This window comes from Xyrauchen texanus, chromosome 1 (assembly GCF_025860055.1).
Source record: "Xyrauchen texanus isolate HMW12.3.18 chromosome 1, RBS_HiC_50CHRs, whole genome shotgun sequence".
In the NCBI taxonomy this organism is placed as follows: Eukaryota; Metazoa; Chordata; class Actinopteri; order Cypriniformes; family Catostomidae; genus Xyrauchen; species Xyrauchen texanus.
The window spans coordinates 28720976-28741506 of NC_068276.1; the positions used below are offsets into that span (position 1 = coordinate 28720976).

The 20531-nt window shown below is 35.9% G+C and overlaps 1 protein-coding gene across 1 annotated transcript; it reads right to left on the reverse strand.

Moving 5' to 3' along the window:
• Positions 1 to 1492: 1492 nt before the first annotated feature.
• Positions 1493 to 15644, reverse strand: LOC127644514 (protein lin-7 homolog C). Its single transcript, XM_052127708.1, has 5 exons — positions 15500 to 15644; positions 14404 to 14522; positions 7912 to 7983; positions 7390 to 7599; positions 1493 to 4519 (listed from the first exon to the last, which is right to left on the reverse strand). Exons 1-5 carry the CDS (start codon positions 15534 to 15536, stop codon positions 4352 to 4354), a joined length of 606 nt encoding a protein of 201 aa, XP_051983668.1. The 5' UTR covers positions 15537 to 15644; the 3' UTR covers positions 1493 to 4351.
• Positions 15645 to 20531: the final 4887 nt, after the last annotated feature.

The window sequence follows — 20531 nt, forward strand, 5'->3', positions numbered from 1 at the left end:
ATGTTTACATGAATTCTTTCGAATAATGTCAAGACACTGTTGATGTAAATTTGTAAAGTGATTTTTGAGATTTTTAATACAGTTCCCATGGCAACACATTAATTGTTATTATTCTTTCTTCCAATATTTGGGCCTCTGTATCGCCCCCCCCCCCTCCCCCCTCTTTAAAATGGGCATGTAACAGGGCCTCTGTAGCACCCCAATTTTTACCTAGACACCAAAATTGGTTCATATGTAGTTTTCATCAAGCCAGACATATTTCATAATTACAATCATTAGCTCTGCCCAACAGGAAGTTCACCATTTTTTTTTTTTTTTTTTTTTTTTTTAAATTACATGCTCTGAACTTTTAAATACTCCTAGGGGATTTATGTGACTGACACCATAAGGCAACATTATGCTAACACATTGAAGATGCCAAATTGCAAACAAATTTTTGATTTATTGAAATGTGTTGCCATGTCGAGGCAATACATTAATATCAAAAAAGGAAAACAGAACAAAATTGAGCTGTATGTTTGGTAATGGGGGCTGATCAGATGGATTTGGCTATTGTGGTTCCCGGTCATAGGGTCACCACCTGGTAGCAGAAAGTGTGTCAATTACAACATCCTCTTACATTTACTCAAATCACTTCATAATTGTTTAGAATAATGTTAGGACACCACTGATGTAAAAGTGTGAAGGGTTACTTGATCTCTTAAATTATGTTGCCATGTCAACGCAATACATTTTATTATTCTTTTCTTTGTATATTCATGTGTTTTTGAAGCACTTGTGTTCATCTATTTGTCCATCATGCATTGTTTTCCAAAAGCCACTGGGTAGAAATGGACCGCTTGCAGCTTTATTTTTTTTCTCTCCCCTTTTCTCCCCAATTTGGAATGCCCAATTCCCAATGCACTCAAAGTCCTTGTTGTGGTGTAGTGACTCACCTCAATCCTGGTGGCAAAGGACGAATCTCAGTTGCCTCCGCATCTGTGACCGTCAATCCAAGCATCTTATCACGTGGCTTGTTGAGCGCGTTACCGTGGAGACATAGCTCACGCTATTCTCCGCGGCATCCACGCACAACCCACCACGTGCCCCACTGAGAGCAAGAACCACATTATAGCGACCACCGAACGTGAGTCTACTCACCCTAGCAACCGGGCCAATTTGGTTTCTTAGGAGACCTGGTTGGAGACACTCAGCATGCCCTGGATTCGAACTCGCGAATCCAGGGTTCTGTGTCTTTACTCCCTGAGCTACCCAGGCCCCTACATCTATATCTACTTTTTATTTTTCTGTGTTCTCTCTCACTCACACACACACACACACACACACACACACACACACACACACACACACACACACACACACACACACACACACACACACACACACACACACACACACACACACACACACACAAACAAACAAACAAAGACATTTCATGATGAAAATGTAAAAAGTAAATAACTCACACACTAAAGACTTAAACACAGTATAATTGGACTGTTGATCACGTTGATCAATCTTTATACACATCCACATTAATGTAACACAATACAGCAGGACAGAAGTGTCAAATAATACAATAGTACAACAGGTTCTTAAAAACAGCTCAAACTAGCTGACCAGACATTGAAACGGCTCCCACAAAAAGGTTGCAAGATTGGTCTTTGTACTTGAAACACAGGGAGAGTGGTCAAGATGAACCATTCCTAAAACCAATCCAAAGCATTCCTCAAAAAAAAAAAAAAAAAAAAAAACTTGAAAATTTACATCAAAAGTGCTGAAAATATCAAAAGACAACAAGTTTACAAAAATAGTTAGTCAGCCCCCCCCATGGACAGTACTAAATATTAATGGGGAGTGAGTAACATGCTTGAGATAATAACAGAATACATTTCTTATTGCTCTTGTGATACATGAGGCTTTAAAATTGTGATAGTGTTGGAACATCCAACCTGAGCACCTTATACACCAAAGAAAGTAGGGATCAGTTGATTCTTGATGCTTTTTTGTCAATCACACAAATGATTCCTTCATGCAAGACATCAGACCTCCTTTTATCTCTCACCCCCAAAACACCTACGTATCTCACAGCTTGGGGTGTCATGGGCCTCTATAATTAGACATGTTAAATATTTTATGAGACAGAGAAAAATAGTTTTTTCCCCCCAATCGTTTCAAACACCGCAAATACCTGCATTTGAGGTTAAAAATACATAAAGCTTGTTGCATTTTTTAACATGTGAAAATGAGTACAAAGAGAAAGTGCAGCGTGAAACTACTTTTTTTAAGTTTTTTCTCTCATATCTTAAGTCAGAATTTAAAAAAAATGTCAATTAAATCTTTAAAATTTGGTTAACAAGAAGAGATGAAGCTTATGCAACAAATGTAACAAGATTGCTATTTTTTAGCCACTGAGGTATCTCGGTAAGACCTGAAAAAGCAAAAAGCCAAACATCTCCAGATCTACACCTCTAAATAGAACAGTAACTTAAGTCTCATAAATACTACAGTCTGTTTATGGGTTAACAAATTACTGACTTCATAAAAAGGACTGATCAGGTTTTTTTTATTTTTTATTATTATCTTTTTTTATTAAAAAAGTATAGAGGGCAGGTCTTGTTGCATAAAGGAATCTGTTTTAGCTTCAGAAACAAAATAAAAAAAATTACAGCACCAATTAAAAAACATTTTTACTTGAGCTTTGTTTAGATATGTTTAATTAAAACATAATTTGAGTGGGTTGGGATTGATGACTTTATCAAACAACATTTTGGTAGCAATTCTGACACTCTTTAACATTCACTAATAAATTAATTGCAGTTTCCTAATATTATGCTCAGTTGCTACCTCATGATGCAAGTATATGACAACCATTGAAGTAAAACAAGCTGTACGGTTTTGTAATTATCAGCATTAACTGGGTATACAATATGAACCCACAGCTGACTGAAAGGCAAGAGCTACATTAAAACATTCAGAAAGCATTACACGAAACAGACAAATGAACAATAAAACAACTAAAACTTCCTGAACTCCCGCTACAATATTAAACAGTGTTTCTGCTGCAAGGTTTAAAATTTCAATATTAAAACTCAAAAAAAAAAAAAAAAAAAAAATGTAATGCATGTTTCTATGTGCTTTTTAAGGGGCAGTACGCTATGAAAATATTACTTTAATCAAACTATCTTTCTACAGTATCTAATATCCAAACCTTTCAACTAGCAACTCCTCTGAACAGCCATTTGGCTGGACTGCTCAGTGCCATTTTTAAGGATTGATTTCTAATGTTTAATCAAAAGCAATATGTATAAATCACAATCAGAGTCAAACAGCTGAATGAAAACCCAAATTTGAACATAATTTGTGTCAATTCTAGTTTGATGAAAGACGACTTGTTTATTTGACAGAGCTGATCTGCATATTACTGTAGATATTTTAACAACACAGTATAACCCTGTCCGTACATTCACGATTGAGTGAAAGGTGACAGTATTAACATGCACTGCAAACGTGATCTGACAGTCAATCCAATTTGGGTCAGTAAGTGGAATAAGTCTGGCCTTTAAGTGTCTTGTACTGGAGTATATGGTATATTTACAGCTGACATAGTGTTCAACAAAAACAGCAGTTTGTATGGAGATGCTTGCGTGTCAAAACTCCATCCTTTATCTCTCAGGAAACTTAAAGTGAGATTTTGAAATATTTCTGGTGATCTTTTTTTTCCATGGGCAAACACTTACAAATGTAAGCAGGAAAATAAACACAACAAACCTCTACACAGAAATTATGGTGATTCTGCTCAGAAATTGGTAAACATATTTAGCATTTTTTTTTTTTAACAAGATGGTAGTGTTCATTCATTCTGTGCTAGGACCATAAAACAGCCTATGATGGGAGCATACTGAAGGCTGCAGAACTTTAGAAATCTCTTGAGGCACTTTTTTTACATGTTCATTCAAATCATCTCAGAAGTTGAACATTGGATTGGTCCCCTTGCATATTTAGCTAAACAACATCCCAAATTACATTACATTCTTAATAATGCACCAATTGTGCATGTATGTGATGTCTGTGTGACAATATCGAGAGCCTATATAGTGTTCATGCTATGAGAAACAAGAGTGTGAAAGACTGTTAAAAACTTGAGGAGTTAGACTTAGAAAATTTCACAAAAAGGAGTGCCAAATATGTGGCTAATCCCTGGCTGGAGAAAGGGTGTGAGTGTGTGTGAATAAGAAAGACAGCAGAAAAAATAACAACAATATGAGAGAGAGAGAGAGAGAGAGAGCACGAGCGAGCGAGAATGATGATGATTATAATAATGGGGGGGTGGGGGTGCAGACGAGGCGCCCTACTGGGTGTAGTTGTTCTGTTGCCGGCGTTTGGCAGACCTCAACTTCTCAAAGCGCGACTCCATTTCTTCCAGAACCTTAGGGGTGTATCGTACCACCAGCTTCACTGTACCCTGAGCAGCCTTCAATAGCTCCACAGCCTTCTCGTGGTGCTCCCCTTCTACACTCTGAAACAGAGAGAAAGACAGTGAGACCTCACTGCTATTTGATATGGAGTACAGTACTTTGTATTATCATCATCGGACACTGGGGTCTTAATCAGCTCCCGGGTTTGGCAGGGCACAGGCCAGTAGGACTGGGTACTGATAAATATGTCCAAGTTCGATTAGCTTCTGATTAAATATATCTTGATTCAATTCAGATACATTTGGGTGTACAGTATTTCAGTTAAAAGGTCAATTTTACTTACATATGAAAGAAATTATCAGATAATGCTGTTAATTATTTTAGGGACCTTTAACTTGGTACATTATGAAAAAATTGATTTTATCATTAGTCTCATAATTTTAGCTTTTTTTTTAAATGTACAAATTCCATGTATTCTATCAACAAAAATATATATATGTGTGTGGGCTCTCAATCTATTGAATTTGATCAATTATATAATGATTAATCAAATTAAATGCATATATTAATATTTGCTGAAAAGGGCACCCAAATAACAATAATTTAATATATAATGATTAAATAATTATATTTAAACAATTATTAATATAATATACTTTGTATATTATATATTACATCTAATACTTCAGATAATTAAACTGTGTTACATCACTCTGGCACATGAGTAAATTGATAAGGCAATTCAAAAAGTGGCTTTAGACTGCAATATATTGTCCATTTCCATATTTTTGAACATAAGCCAATCATTGGCCTACAGTCCACAGCAATCAATTATGCAATTGAATTCGTCAATCTATTCGAGATAGATTTAATATTATGGCTTTTCTAAGGATGAGTCAATGTGCACATGTATCAGACAGACGATTTTGGAGTGTCTCACTTTGATTGCTTGGAGTCAAAAACACAGCTAACATAGTTTGAAACTAGGAAAAACATGTCTCAAGACACCTGCACTAGGAATTGCGCTCCATCCAGGTATGTTTGAACACAAGAACACGTTCTCATCTTGTGCTATCGCTAGTGTCAAGCAAACCTGAGTGTGTTTTGCTGTCTGCACAGCTGCATGCAACCTATACAGGAGTTTCAGGAGCCCCCTCCTGAAAAAAGGTGGAACTTAACACTTGAATTGCTCATATAGAATAAATATTCTGTATTACGGTCTGGGGACATGATTAATTACGTTACTTTTTTTAAAAGTATTATTTTTTATAAAAATTTAAAATCACACATAATTTGTCATTTTTGCAAGTATTTACAGATATAAAACTAGTGCTAAAAGGTTTGTGTCTCTTTAAGAGCAGTGGCAGTTCAGTGTTTTGTCTGACTTCATATTAACAAGACTGTAGTCAAATGGCTTCTTTACTGCATCTGTGGTATTAGAATAACATTTTTCTATTTTAGTTATTTTTTAACTATTTTAGTTAACAACTGACTGTAAAGAACAGAAAGGGTATTAAAAAATATTTTATTTAATGGATTGCGTGGATCGCGTCTTTAGACAGTCAAACCAAATTTAGTCTCTCAACACGCAGTGAAAGGATTTTGGTGCTGAACTTCTTCATCACTTTACTAAATCGCTGGTGAGTGAAATCTGAAATTTTACCAGCCAGTAGCTAATTAGAAATTTTTAGTCGCATAGCACAAAATTTGGTTGCAAATGCATGATATACTCGCATCGATCTAGGAATCAATATCAGGACCGTTCAAATGCAGATTGCGATGTATCGGAAAATCTATATTTTTACCAGCCCTACTGGCGAGGTAGTCGGCCATTTCAAGGGCTGTCCTATTTTCAAATCGCTCCCTAACAAAGCAAAGAATGTATCATAAAGACCAGTAAGCACTGCTGCTCACTATGCTCACTCACTGGAAATGTCATTACATCCCCTTAAAGACTAATTTATACTTATTGGGCAACAAGCTTCTTTTAGTTTGCCTAAAAATGATGACTGCTAAGGTGTTCACTTGATATTTGCACACAAATTGCTATTACCAAAGCTGGGGACAGTCAGCGTTGATCAGGGAACAAATGCCACTGAAAGTGACAAAACTGCCCCTGAAATTAAAAATATAGGGGCAGAAAATGCCCCCATAAGGAATAATTTTTTTTGAGTAAGATTTCATAAATTCTCAGTCTATTTATTCATACTGATAATGTAAGTTAATCGGTTGATAAAATTTAGGTATTAGAGAAAAAAGTATTTTGACACACCTTACATTACATCTTTTATGCTTTATTTGGTTAGAAAAAAAATGTCCATATCCAGGTTTAAAATGCCCCTGAAAATCAAATCCAGGGTGCGAATAATGCCCCTAAACTAAAATGTTAATTTCTGACCCTAGTATAAACACAGACTTTGTTTGCCTAGGGTGCTTTAGTTCGTTCAGGAGAAAAATGTTTGGCCTCTTTCACTGAATAAATGAGGTTTTAGTCTCTACAGTTGCAAAAGATGAGGGAATATGTACACTCTTTTGTCAAACACTAATTTTCTTTCCAAGAAATTCTGTTTGTAATTATCTTCAATCAACAATATGCATGACAATCCTACATGTACATAGAACAGATATAAAACTTTTTTTTTTCATTTACTTTATGTAATTTCTCTAATAAAAGCAATATGCTTTTCAATAGCTACAACAAAAATGAACCATAGTGTTAGGGCAGCGATGTTGTTAATTTATCCGCAACCTCTGTTTTTACCTCTTGTTTACCTGCAAAATTATGTTGCAGGTAAACAATGTCCCAATGTTTAGTGGATCAACACCCTTGTAAATGTTCGTGTTAATGATATACTAATTCACCACATAAAGAACTAGGGAGTGAGAAGAGACACATCATCTGTCATTGTTCATGTGATTTCAGCTAACATGTCAAGTTTGTTGCTGGACAACACAGCAGCTGTGTACATACCACTCCATTCACAGACAGCATCTGGTCTCCTCTCTTCAGGCCGCCATGCCGATCAGCGATGCCTCCAGGAATTATACGGGAGATGTAGATAGGTGAGTTTTGTTCCTTCCCACCCATGATGTTGAAGCCAAGACCCTCCTCTGTTTTTGGGAGTTCCACCACACGGGGGTGTGAGTGACCTTCACTAGCTGCAAATGCAGCCACTGTAGCCTGGAAACAAAGAGAAAAAGGTCATAAATGAATCTTTCAATAAGTGGGTGGCATATTCATATTTCATAACCCATCTATTAGTCATCAGAAAAGGGAATAAGTATATAATATTAAATGTACACAAATAACCAAAACACCAGCAAATAGCCACATGGTAAAATTACGTTGTTTGTATGTTTTCAGGCCATCAGTCTAGTCATGCAAGCCATGCATCTCTTTCAGCATTCATTCTAAGAATAGTTAGCAAAATAACAGAGTGGATTTGAGGACAGTTACAGAAAAACATTTTGATTGCTAGGTACACTGACTTACCTTTGCTGTTGCATTGGCCCTCACCTCTGGGCTGCTATGTATGTCCACAGTCTCATACACATGCTCATACACCTGAAAATGAGGAATAAAGAGACAGAGAATAGTGCTTGAATTTCACAAACTCTCAAATTTACAAGTACAGCCTCCTCTGCTGAAACAATCCAGGTAAACAAAGAAACCAAATTAGAACCAGATTTCCAGAACCTGAAAAAAGATTATCCTTAGATCTCAATGGCCAGTTTCCGGGACCCATCTCAGATTAGTCCTAAACGAAATTGCTAGTGAATAATCATTCACCCTTAAAAAGCTTTTTATGTCCGGTACATTAGTTAGTCTGCATCAGATGATCTTCACTGGACAGACACCATTTACAGAGCAACTATGTTCTTGACCACTCACAATCTGTGCCTGAAAACCATACCATTAAGTCTTGCACTCAGACCTACATAACAGTAGCAGCAGTGAAAGCTGTATCTAATCGCATCTCTTTACATGGCTTGTTCTTGATTGTTTAGCACATGATAAAACCACTATTCCATCTCCCATTCATGGCCGCCAATAATCGTCCACTCGCATGCCTCAGCATTCAACTCCAAGTTGTGCATGTTTATCTGAGAATCAAGGAAGCATTCAGAGGTTCAGGCCAAAGCATAAATAAAAAGACAGCATTGTTGAGCTACTAATCAACCACTTTACAAATCTAACACAAAAAAGCAGCACTTAACTCAAGCGCCATCAGATGCTACAGCTTAACCAAGCATTCCCGGAGAAAATCATGGGCAGCCTTGATGTCACAAAACAAGCAAAATAAAGACTGTTGTATCCTTGGAGTGGTCTGGTTTAAGAAGTCTGCATAGGCATAGATCTAAGGGCCAGGCTGGAAGCAAGTTAAACTTTCCTTGAGTTTCAGTGAACTAATGATGCATCCTCAAGATAAAGTGAGGAAAAACAAAACTGTTTAATGTTAACCTTTTAAAATTGGGCTACAACACATGTTATAAAATGTAAAGCTCTTGACTCCAAATTCTGATTGAATTAGGTTCGAAGCCATTGTAAAATGCAGATAAACACTAACTTGTGACCGAACATTCTATATTAAAAGGGATAGTTCACCCAAAGAAATTTTCAAATATCCCAGGAGAATTCCCCAGGTAAAAATCACAGTAACACACAGCCTCGTGACTTACTGCTCTAAAATAAACTGAGAATACAGTTAATATGGATTTTTTTATTTAAGATGACTGTCTAGATCTTGTCTGCCTTTGAATTCACCGGTGCGCTTCATATTTGTGACAAACAATGCAAATTTTTACAGAGACTCTTTTACCCCACCCAAACAAATCTTTTCACATTTCACTTCAGAAATCCCTGCATTATTCAAGACTCTCAAGCAAGGCAAATAACTGCATCTCTGGTCTTAGCATCACTTCTGTTGAAACTTCAGAGTTTAACAGTGAGAGCGACAGATGACCAAGCAGCAGGAGGAGACCTGACAAATGCCAACAGTCTTAGATTACATGGGCAACAGAACACTACAGCCGAGTTTTATGCACAGTCTGAAACAGACAAATGGATTGATGCTATTTGTAGAAATCAGAATCAATCTTAACTCCTTCTGCACAACGATGACTACCTATGTCCTACACTGTTGAGTACACTGTCATTAGCACCAGGAATGTACATTTGGATAATTTTGACTACTTGATTAATCGAGGTGGAACTGGGGGGGATGTAACTAGTTGGGTCTGTGCTAGGGATGTCAATTTTCAGATATTTTCATAATCGATCGTTATGGAAATTAACGAGAAATTAATAGATTAATCGTTAATACTGCAATACGCACGTGGAGTACTATATAATTTGCATGTAGCCCACTGCTTAAATATAATTTAAATTATTACACTTAAGAAATGGAAGTATTGACATTGTCCAGGCAATGTTTAGTAAGAATTTGTTAATTGTTTAATTACAGTAAATTGTAAAACTTTACGTTATGGATCATGGGATATTTCGGACCTTTGGACATATTTTATTTTTATTTTAAATTAAATCATAACATGCTCCGTAAACATAGCAGCCTACAAAACATACCGTGTGTGATGGCAAGATGTCAGCTGAATCTGCTTTCCTGGCAATCACTCACGTAATTGTAGGTTGGGATGAAACAAGGAGACCAGCATATCAACTATGCTTGACACAATCACGGTGTATGCTGAAAATGTAATGCTTATTAATCGAGAAATGCTTCAACACTGATTACATTGAGCCCACTTCATATTAATCTATACCGCTCTTCTTCTCTAATATGAACAAGACATGACAGGCAGCACGCAAGCCCTCTAGCGGCGGATGACTGTACAGACAGCCTTATCAAAGTCTGCTGGCATGGTTCCTGAACATATTTGTTCTGAAATTAATTAATCGACGATCGATAATCTTTATCGATCAAATTATTAATGACGATTAATCGATTAATCATTAACATCCCTAGTCTGTGCTATGTTTAAATTGTTGGCCTATGTACACATACATCATATTGGAAAGATTGATGTCTTTAGCTACTGCATCGAGTCTTGCTCGTTTTGAGCATCTCAAGATGGCTTGTCAGGCTAAAACCAGCCTCAAGACCCTGCATTCTGTTTGATTCCACTAACTGCACTCCGTCTAACTGTTTCTGAACACGTATGTCTCCTCATCCTCTCCAAAACAGCTGTTAAGTGCTATTACTAACCTAGACTGAAAATTACTGTGTACAGTGTCCCATCAATCTGATCTCAAGGTTTCACCCAAAATGCTACAATAACAATCAAAATATAAAAAATTAAAAAAGTCCCATCATTATATTTTCATTAGCGATCACTGCTGTGACTTCGGAGTACATGAATCACATACATCTCAATCGTACATCTCTTATAAGCACAAGAAGAAGAACCAAACAGTCATGGTGACAGAATGACAGCATATTCCATAGGGCTGCCCCCTGATAGTCGACTAACCATTAGTTGATGAGGAAATACTTGGTCGACCAAGTTTTGATTAGTCGGTTGGTCAAGAGAAGAGAAAAAAAAAAAAACAACGAACCCGGTATTACCGCTGGTTGGACACTAGGAGGTACTATGTGATACTTTTCAAAAAATAAGTGCATTTAAAATGTGTGTTGTTCAAAGATGGCTTTACAACAGTTGTGAACATCTCTCTGGCAAAGAAGCTTCATCCGTGCATTCTCTACCCGTCGGGTATTTCGTTATCCAGGAAAATATATCATGTGTGAATATATTAGTTTTGCTCCCTCCCTCCCTCCCTCACACACACACTCACTCACTCACTCACTCACTCACTCACTCACACACTCACTCACACACACACTCACACACACTCACACTCGGGGCAGAGGGATTGGTGAATATTCTTGCTTTTTTGATTTTGCATTGAAAATTAAATAATTTAATCAAAAAAGAAAAACTTAAATCAAATACATTTCTAAATTCAAACTGCACTCCAAACACAATAAAAAAGCTAATAAATAATAAAGTGATATTATAATAATATTCTAAGTAACCACCTTTCCATTTACCATCAGGCAAGATGCAGGTAAACATGCCATCTAAACATGCAGATGGAAAATTACTTACAAAAATGAAGACATACAAACAATTATAAATGTAAAAATAATAATTATAATGATGATAATAATCACTGAATTATAAATCATGGTTCGATGTGAACATGTTTTTGTATTATTTTATACATTTGGTATTATTTTCTAGTTTGTATTATTTTACAGGCTGCAGAGTTGCGTTCACAATAAACTGCTCTGTGGAAATAAAGTGAACTGAACTCAAAGCACCTCCTGAACTGAGATCATTTGCAGCACTCATAAAATAATAAAAAAAAACATTTAGAAGACAGAAACAAAGAAAGAGTGAGCTTTTACATGCGTGTCTTCCACAAGACTGCTCTCCTCGGTATCAACGCATCATACATGCGCATAGACGTCTGTTCTTAATAATATAATAAAGAGTCTTTCTTCAAACGCGTGTCTTTGTGACTATGGGCAAATTATTTTTAATGTTATTTTGATAATAATAATAATAATAATAATAATAATAATAGTCTAATAGTAATAATAATTTAATAGATTAATGAGAAAACGAGCCAAATATCATCATGACATTGTCAAAGGCATCAGCTATTGGTGATCACTCTGACCATCATTGATCCAAGATCATCATCTGTTTGCTCAACCCTAATGTGCATTTCTCTCTAAATTAAAACAATGTTCAGACAGTCCCTTGCTGTTTTTTCCAACACATTCAGAATCATTACCGCTTTTCCAGGTGTCGCTCCGGCTCGCATCGTGCGTGCGCTTGTAAATATTAGATTTTAAAGGCTCATTATTACGGTTTAGTTTTTCTCTGTAATGTAGAACAGTGTTAGCAATGTTACTTATAACATTCTTTCTCAGACATGCAACTCAAACCATTTTCTAATGCCCCCCAAAATATATATATATTCAAGTAATTAAATTAATATCATAAACGTGCGACGACTAGTTGACTAATGGCTTAAATTAACGACTACTAGTTGACTAGGAAAATCTTTGGTCGCGGGCAGCCCTAGTATTCGAGTCATGGCTTGTGAGGACTTTGGAATCATGTGTTTGAGTCTGCCTTTACATTTTATTTTGTTATTCCTAACATTTCCATCACAATACCCCAACACTTCAATCATGCCAGCGGAATTGCATATTTACTGTATATATTATCACTTGGAGGGGAGTCCTGCGTGGGTACTGTTTTGTAAACATGCACCCGCTCCACACACGCAGTACTTTAAAAAAAAAAAAAATGTAATCCCCTTTTCTCACAATTTGGAATGCCCAATTCCCGCTACTTAGTAGGTTCTCTCCGAACCGCATACACATTAAAACTAAAATTAGACCAAAAAATATATATTTTCTCATGTCACACAAGCAATCAAACCAACAGTAGGCACTCTGAGTTGAAGCATTTAAGAAAAATAGGCATGTAGCCTAAAACTATGGTGACAATTTACACAAAAAAGATGACAAAGTTCATCACGTGGACATTGTGCCCACACGGGCTATTTTGAACAAATGTGCTATACAGACGCTTAGAGGTCTCCATGTCTTTTCATGTCTTCTAGTTCCATCTTAACGATTCGCAATGCATCATCAGATGTGATATCAGGGAGTTTATGGAGAGATCCAGCGCAATGCGGCTATTACCTGCGTATTGTAGACCCTAGGCCTAATCACAGACAGAGGTGATTTAATAAATTTGAAACACATTAAAGGTGCAGGTAAAATAATGTAAACAATTAACATATTTGACATTTTTTTACAAAATAGACTTGGCTATTAGATCTGCATCCCCACGTGCCTATTGGTTCCTGACCCCCAAATGTCAATGTAAATATTTTTCCACCCGTTAAATCAAATATTAGCCATGCGCAGGATGCGCAGGACTTGGAGAAGGAAGATTTGCTGGGGTTAGATGGAAACACAATTTCCTATAGATCAAGTTATTGTTTACAAACAAAAGCTGGGCTCCAGCACGTCGGGTTCTTGTCGCAGCACACAGGCTACTGTTTGTGAAATAATTAAATTAAAAATTAACAATACAATAGTTAAATCATGTCTTTGCATTAATTTTGAAGGCAGGCCGATTTTCAATTTAAATTTTCAATGATATTCCTTTTCAAATTATTATCTTTATATACTTTTCCTTTTATTAATATTAACAAATATTACTACGTTTTATACAACAGTTATTTCCAGTCCATGAATCTCACTGGATGAGAGACGTTCCAAGAGTGCAGATGTCTCACACCATCAGCACTGGCACGCTTTACTGTAAACTAACCGCTTCAGCATTAAGCCTTATCACAGCTAAGAGACAAAAGTGAAGGAGTTATCACACATACTCAAGGTGCTTACCTTGTACCAGAGATTCTGCATTGGGAGAAGATGTCAACATTCAACATGTTATTAGTTCTAAAGTCACGTTTTCAAATTAGTAATAGAGGCTTGTGTGCATTTTTTGAATAAGCGATGGCAGATCCTGATCCGTGGCGTAAGAAAGTAGTTTCATGCAGAAGTGCATTTATTTGTGTTACTTGTTAGTTGAACTGTTGTATAAAAGCAATATCACACTCGCAATCGTTTTGTATGACCTTAAATCAGCACGGCATTGATTACCTGGGGCACAAGGCCGCTGCGGCCATATCACAGACGCGCTGATATAGGGCCATACATCACTCTTCCTCATGTGATATTGCTTTATTATAATGTTTAAAAGATTAGTAAATCTGCAGCACTGTTCATATCCACCATCCAAAGCCGCTGCTAAAAAGTGCGGTTGCCTGCTGTGTGACATCACAGTAATTTTATCTATACAGCCCATTTTTTTCCACATCTAACGTAAAGTTGCATTTCATTTGAATGTATGGATGTTGTGCTAGCACACGTACCTCCCGTACAGCATTGCAGAACTCACTCTGCAAAACCCTCTGCAGTGCTTGCAGCTTCTGCGGTGGCACTTCACCCGTTCTCTGGAGCTTGTCCAGGAGTTCAATGGCACGAGATATGTCTGTGGAAGAAAATTGGCAAAACAATGAGGTGGGATCAGACCCTGGATAATCATTCGCATGATGCATTCTGGAGATGCTGTCTCTGGTAAAGAGATTTTTGTGTAAAAGCAAAAGCTTATAAAAACAAATTAAATGCCCATTTAATTTGTCAATGAGAAAATGCTTGAAATTTCAGAAGGTACATCTCTCTACATTTTGGCCTGATTAATTGTATTTAGTAATCTTAAAAGGATAAGTGCATTTACTGGTAAATTGTAATGAACTTCATAATTTTTCTCTACAGTTACATCATATGTTAGTCAGCTTGAGAAAAAAAAATAATAATAATTTTCAGAGAACATATCTTCAGCCACAGAAGTAATTCATACCAAATTCTTCACTTCTCAAACATATTACATTACATATTTGAATAATTATATTTCTTAGTGCAGATCAACAGACCAGTAATATTGAAAACTTAATGAATATCAATATGTAAATCATCTCTCTGATCAAAAAATCAGTACATTTGCTAATCTAGGCTACTAGTCAACATTCACTCTTCACAATGTAAAAAACTCCATAAACTGTCAGCTGGACTGTCACGCTGTCACCGAAATACCCAAAGCTGTGGTTGGTTGCCCACGAAGAATGATTAGGCCTAATACACTAATCTGTATTATTACAGTCACCATGCTAACAGTGCTCACAAAAGAAGATCAGGCTACGACTTCTGACAGCTAGCGTCATGTTTTGCTTTATGTAACGTAAACACGGCGATTTAAAGACTCTAAAGGTTTAGATAGTACATTTAATACGTTATTCTGAGTTTATTAAAGTTATGAATGCTTTGGTGTAGTAAATTGGTGCTAGCTCGCTGTCGTCCACTAATCCATCTTCATGAAGTGATAGAGGGATGTTTAGAACAAAAAGCGTGATTTACACATCCTCCTGAGCATTACATTTTAACATACAGTGTTTTCGGGGGGCAGCTTACCTCTTTCCAGACGCACAGGTTCTCCTAAAGAGGCCATTTGAGCCCAGGTTATTGAGTTTGTGTTTGGCGAAAGCTCCACCAGCCTCGCGTCTCGCTTGTCCTGCGTGTTTGTTGCTGTTAGCTAGTTGAGCTGAAGCGCTCTGACTAATGCAAAGAGATTACAAGACGAGTCAAGAGCATCACTCCTGCGCTGTGCATGTGCAGTCACTTTGCATCCCATAACAAACACACTAGCAGTACAATGCAACAACACGTTGAGCTGTAATCTAATTATTATTATTAATATTTGTGGATTTGTATTTGTAGGATATTGCATATTGGGCTTCTCTGTCAAAACAGACAAAGGCTTAGCAATTTATTATGATATCACAGATGATATTATTTACAACAAACATACAAAATAAATGTTTCATATGAAATTTGCATGTGAAATTTCAGACTGTTTCCCCATCAGTTTCCCCTTTGCATCTATAGTGGTCTATGCCACAAAGTAGGATTAAGCAGCTGGCTAGATACATTTTAACTTAGTTTAAGTGAACTCTGAATTTGCGGTGCCAGAAAAGTTGTTAGGCTTTCATGGAGGTTCCTCTGTTTAGTAACATACGCTAATTGGCTAACCAGCTTCGGGGCAGGTTATGTTCCGGATTAGAGATCTCGTCCACATTCTGGACCAATCAGCTGTGAGCAAAATGACAGTCGCTCTCTCGCTCCCATTTAAAGGGAACTTCAACGAGACAAATGTATACATTTACAAAAAGCTATTTATGCTAATTATTTATTGCAAGAAATATGTTTTTTCAGTCTTAAATTTGTTTAAGTACACTTAAAATAATATAATTTCAAAAAAAGATAATGATACAATATCAATAACGATCAAAGTATTTTAAAATATAATAACTTAATCACTCCACAATATACTGTAGATATATCAGAATAGTGTGAATGCCACCCAAACCCCTACTTATTAGGATGTGCTGGCAGAGATGCCATGAACATAAAGTATTTCACTTAAAGTTCAATAAAAGCACTCTAGCACACCAAATATGTCTTTATTGTGACTTATACTGCTAGAAAGAAAGAACAAAAATGTCTTTATTAGTGCATGCCATGTACTCATTTTCCAGTTGCTCACATTTTTATTATTTGCTAGTGTATTAATGTCTAATAGTATCAAATTATATTAAGTTAGTACTAAAGCTAATAAAATTATATTAAGTTAGTATGAATACTAAAGCTTTTAATTTCAATTTAAACATTTCATTTGATGTGGTGTAGTGGCTAAAGCACAGGGCTGTTAATCAGAAGGTCACAGGTTCTAACCCCACAGCCACCACCATTGTGTCCTTGAGCAAGGCACTTAACTCCAGGTTGCTCCAGGGGGGATTGTCCCTGTAATAATTGCACTGTAAGTCGCTTTGGATAAAAGCGTCTGCCAAATGCATAAATATAAATGTTTCTTCTTGCTGTATGTATTACAAGTGATCCTCTGTACTGTGTAAATATATTATCATTATTAATGATTTCATAGTGAGTATTCGTGTTGTGTAAATGTAATTTAATTAATCATACTTTTCTCAACGTCCTCTTGTGCTGTATAATAACTGTGCTATTATAAATTATAATTTATCATAATTTTCATAAGCTTCTTCAGCAGAGAAGTAAATCTCGCTGACTCTCTTGCGAGATGTGACTTTCGCGGTCTCGCACGCGATTGGCTGTTCGCTTCATCACGTGAACGCGCACGTGAACTAATCATAACCTCGGGTAGAGAAAGTTGGTAAAGAGTGTCTTGATAGCACTTAACCCTAATGGAGCCTGATTGGATTTGGTGAGTTTGTCAAAATAAAACCAATCCTAGAATTCAGAATTCTTCTGCATTTTTTGACATACATGGCATAGGCTTTATCCAGTTTCTCTGGCTTTCTCATTTGCACCCACTTAGCCTACTGAAAGGGCAATATATACTAATTTATAGAATATTTATTACAATCTCTGGAATACATGATTGGAATACATTGATTACTTTATAAACATTGCATTAGAAATATCCAATGTTTAATCAAGCACATGAAATAAAGTTATTTTTAATCAATTAGTTTATGAAATATCATGTACTTCATATTTTGATATTAGTAATTTAGTCTTCTGTTCTCATCAGTCCCCTATAGCACTATCAAAACTACATACTGATGGAGCAGAATCACACAAAGAGAACTGGACAGAATAGCTAAAAACAGTGATTCTGATTGGTAATCAGAATAGTAGCACTCTAGCACACCAAATATGTCTTTGTTGTGACTTATACTGCTAGAAAGAACAAAAATGTTTTTATTAGTGCATGTCATGAACTCATTTTCCAGTTGCTCACATTTTCATTTAGCAATTGGTAATGTTGCAGTCAAATATATTTCACTGATTCTTGAGATAAGGGACAAAACAGGTTTTAAATCTTAGTTTTCTTTCTTTTTTTTTTTTTATACTAAATTAGCTTGAAATGTGTATATTTGTGTCAGATTTATATAAAAAAAAAAAATTCTTAAAATTGACATTTATTAATTTACATCATGCTGTACACTAAAACACTAAAAAGCATGCTATTTGAATTTGATCCATCCAACAATTCTGACAGAGTTGACAACATTTTATATTTTTCCTTCTTAACCATGTGTTGTACACTGGAGCTTTTTGTTTTTTTCCTCAGTTGAATCTGCCTCTATAACCTAAACTAAAATGCCAAAATTATTTTCACAATTCTTAAAATAAATTATCACAATGAGATGAGTTGACATGTTGAAGCTGTGACGCAGAGTCTACAAAATTGTTTATTTAAAATAATAAAAAAATATAACACTTACCAGACCACTTGTCCTACTGTTGCATCCACCATGAGCAAGAAGTGGGAAAAGGGTACTCAGAGTTATAGCTGACCATGACATTGTCAGATTTATTCAGGATTATAAATGGAGTTGACACAAAGTGAGGACACAACTTTGACTGGCAGATTTTTTTTAATGGAAAATATAATTAAAATTTTACCTTATGTATTGTTACATATCTTACAGATTCCTACCTTTCATTTAATATTTATATTTATGAATTTGTTGCAATTTTAAACACTGTTTGGCAGTTTAACATTGTGACCTTTTGCTGAGGACAGGTTACGTTACATGTGCTTCCAAGTATAGAGCATGCATTTTAAAAAATTCTAAAGAAATTATTAAATAATATAAGCAATGAATGCCCTGAGTATACACAATTCCTTTAGATTGAACTTTTTCAGTATTTTTATTATCATGAATTTCTTGATTTTAAACTTAAAGAGGACTTTTGTATGTAAGACATGTTTTGTCCCTTATCTCAAGAATCAGTGTTTTATAACATAATGACTACTAAAATGTATAATTGACCATTGTGCAACCAATTTCCTACATAGCAGGCGTTTTATGCCTGTCTCATCACTCTGAAGTCTCTTTCATCTCACATTCCTACAGAAAAAATTAAATACAAAATTAAATAGTTTAAACATAGGATATAAAACATACTAAACCGGTTTGCTATTCTTTGCTGGTTTAAGCAGGTATAGCTGGTCTCTCTTTGCCAAGCTAGTGCCCATTACCCCTCTAAATCAGTAAAAAGACCTGAGCTGACTGGGAGACCAGCAAGCCATCTTAGGCCTTTTCTTTTATAATAGCTTGAGTAATAAATTAAGTGAAAGTGAAGTCAAATAACCATTTATGTTCATTTAATCATTTATTTAGTTGTGTAATAAATGTGATAATGCAATACCCATCACCCCATTAAGATTTAATCTGCAATAATGGCTAGCTGACTGTACATTATCCCTTACATTACTAGGCTATGTGGTTTTCTTCCAAATTAAATATGAAAAAACAGAAGTAAAACATTCTGATAAACAAAACATACTAAATAAGATACTATTCTACTGTTATAAAATATGGGCCTCAGAGTTGATAACCCTTTGCATTGATTATAAACATTGCATTAGAAATATGCAGTTTAATAAAGCACATTAAATTATTTTTTTTTCTGCAATTATTTTATCATGTGCATTATATTTTGAAATTCGTTATTTAGTCTTTTGTTCTCACCATAGCACTATCAACACCACATGCCGACAAAGCAGAATCACAGAGAGAACTGGACAGAATTGCAAAAAACAGTGATTCTGAGAGTTTGGTTGCTGTTATTTTAGAAAGGGAGAAAGAGAATAGAGTGGCCTACTTTTGTGGCAAATGGGACAGGGCCCTGCTGGGTCTTACCAAGGACTACTTTGAACTGGGGGGAAATCTGAGCCTCACAAAAATAACTCCAGAAATTACTCCAAAAATGCACCAGACGAACAGCGCATTGTCTGTTATTTTAACTGATGCAGTTTTATTTGTATTTTGTAGTTTAAAAGACTCATTTTATATTATAAATTGTGTAAGTGGTTTTGATCTAGAAAGTGGTAAGCATTTGTTCAGTAATGACCAATTTGAACACACCCTTTCTTAAGATGAAACTATTATCATTAGTTTTAATACCATACCTAATTGAAGCAATACATCGATAATTTGATTCATGCAGATCTGAAAATGGCATGCATTTGCTCGGAAAGGATGAACCCATGATGATCAGTTGTATTGGCTTCTCGGCAGAGTATAATTTCTTTGTTGTCTGATCCACGTACTCATGATGCAGTGAGATACTTACCATACACAGATTAAAATCCTTTGCCCTCCCTCATCTGTGGCAGTGTTTCAGAGACAGATAATTTGCGTTTTGTTGTCTGATAACAGTTCTGTTGTGTGTGTGTGTGTGTGTGTGTGTGTGTGTGTTCAGGTGTATCAGATATCACGTAAAGTGCATTGGAGTGTTGACTCCATAGATCCATCTTTTAGACAAAGAAAATCCTAATCTCTTAGGGATATTGACGACAGCCTAAACCCACTGATTAGACACAGACACCAAACATAAGACAAATGTACTCATCAAGAATTCATGATGGACTGGTTTCCATAGAATTTAAATG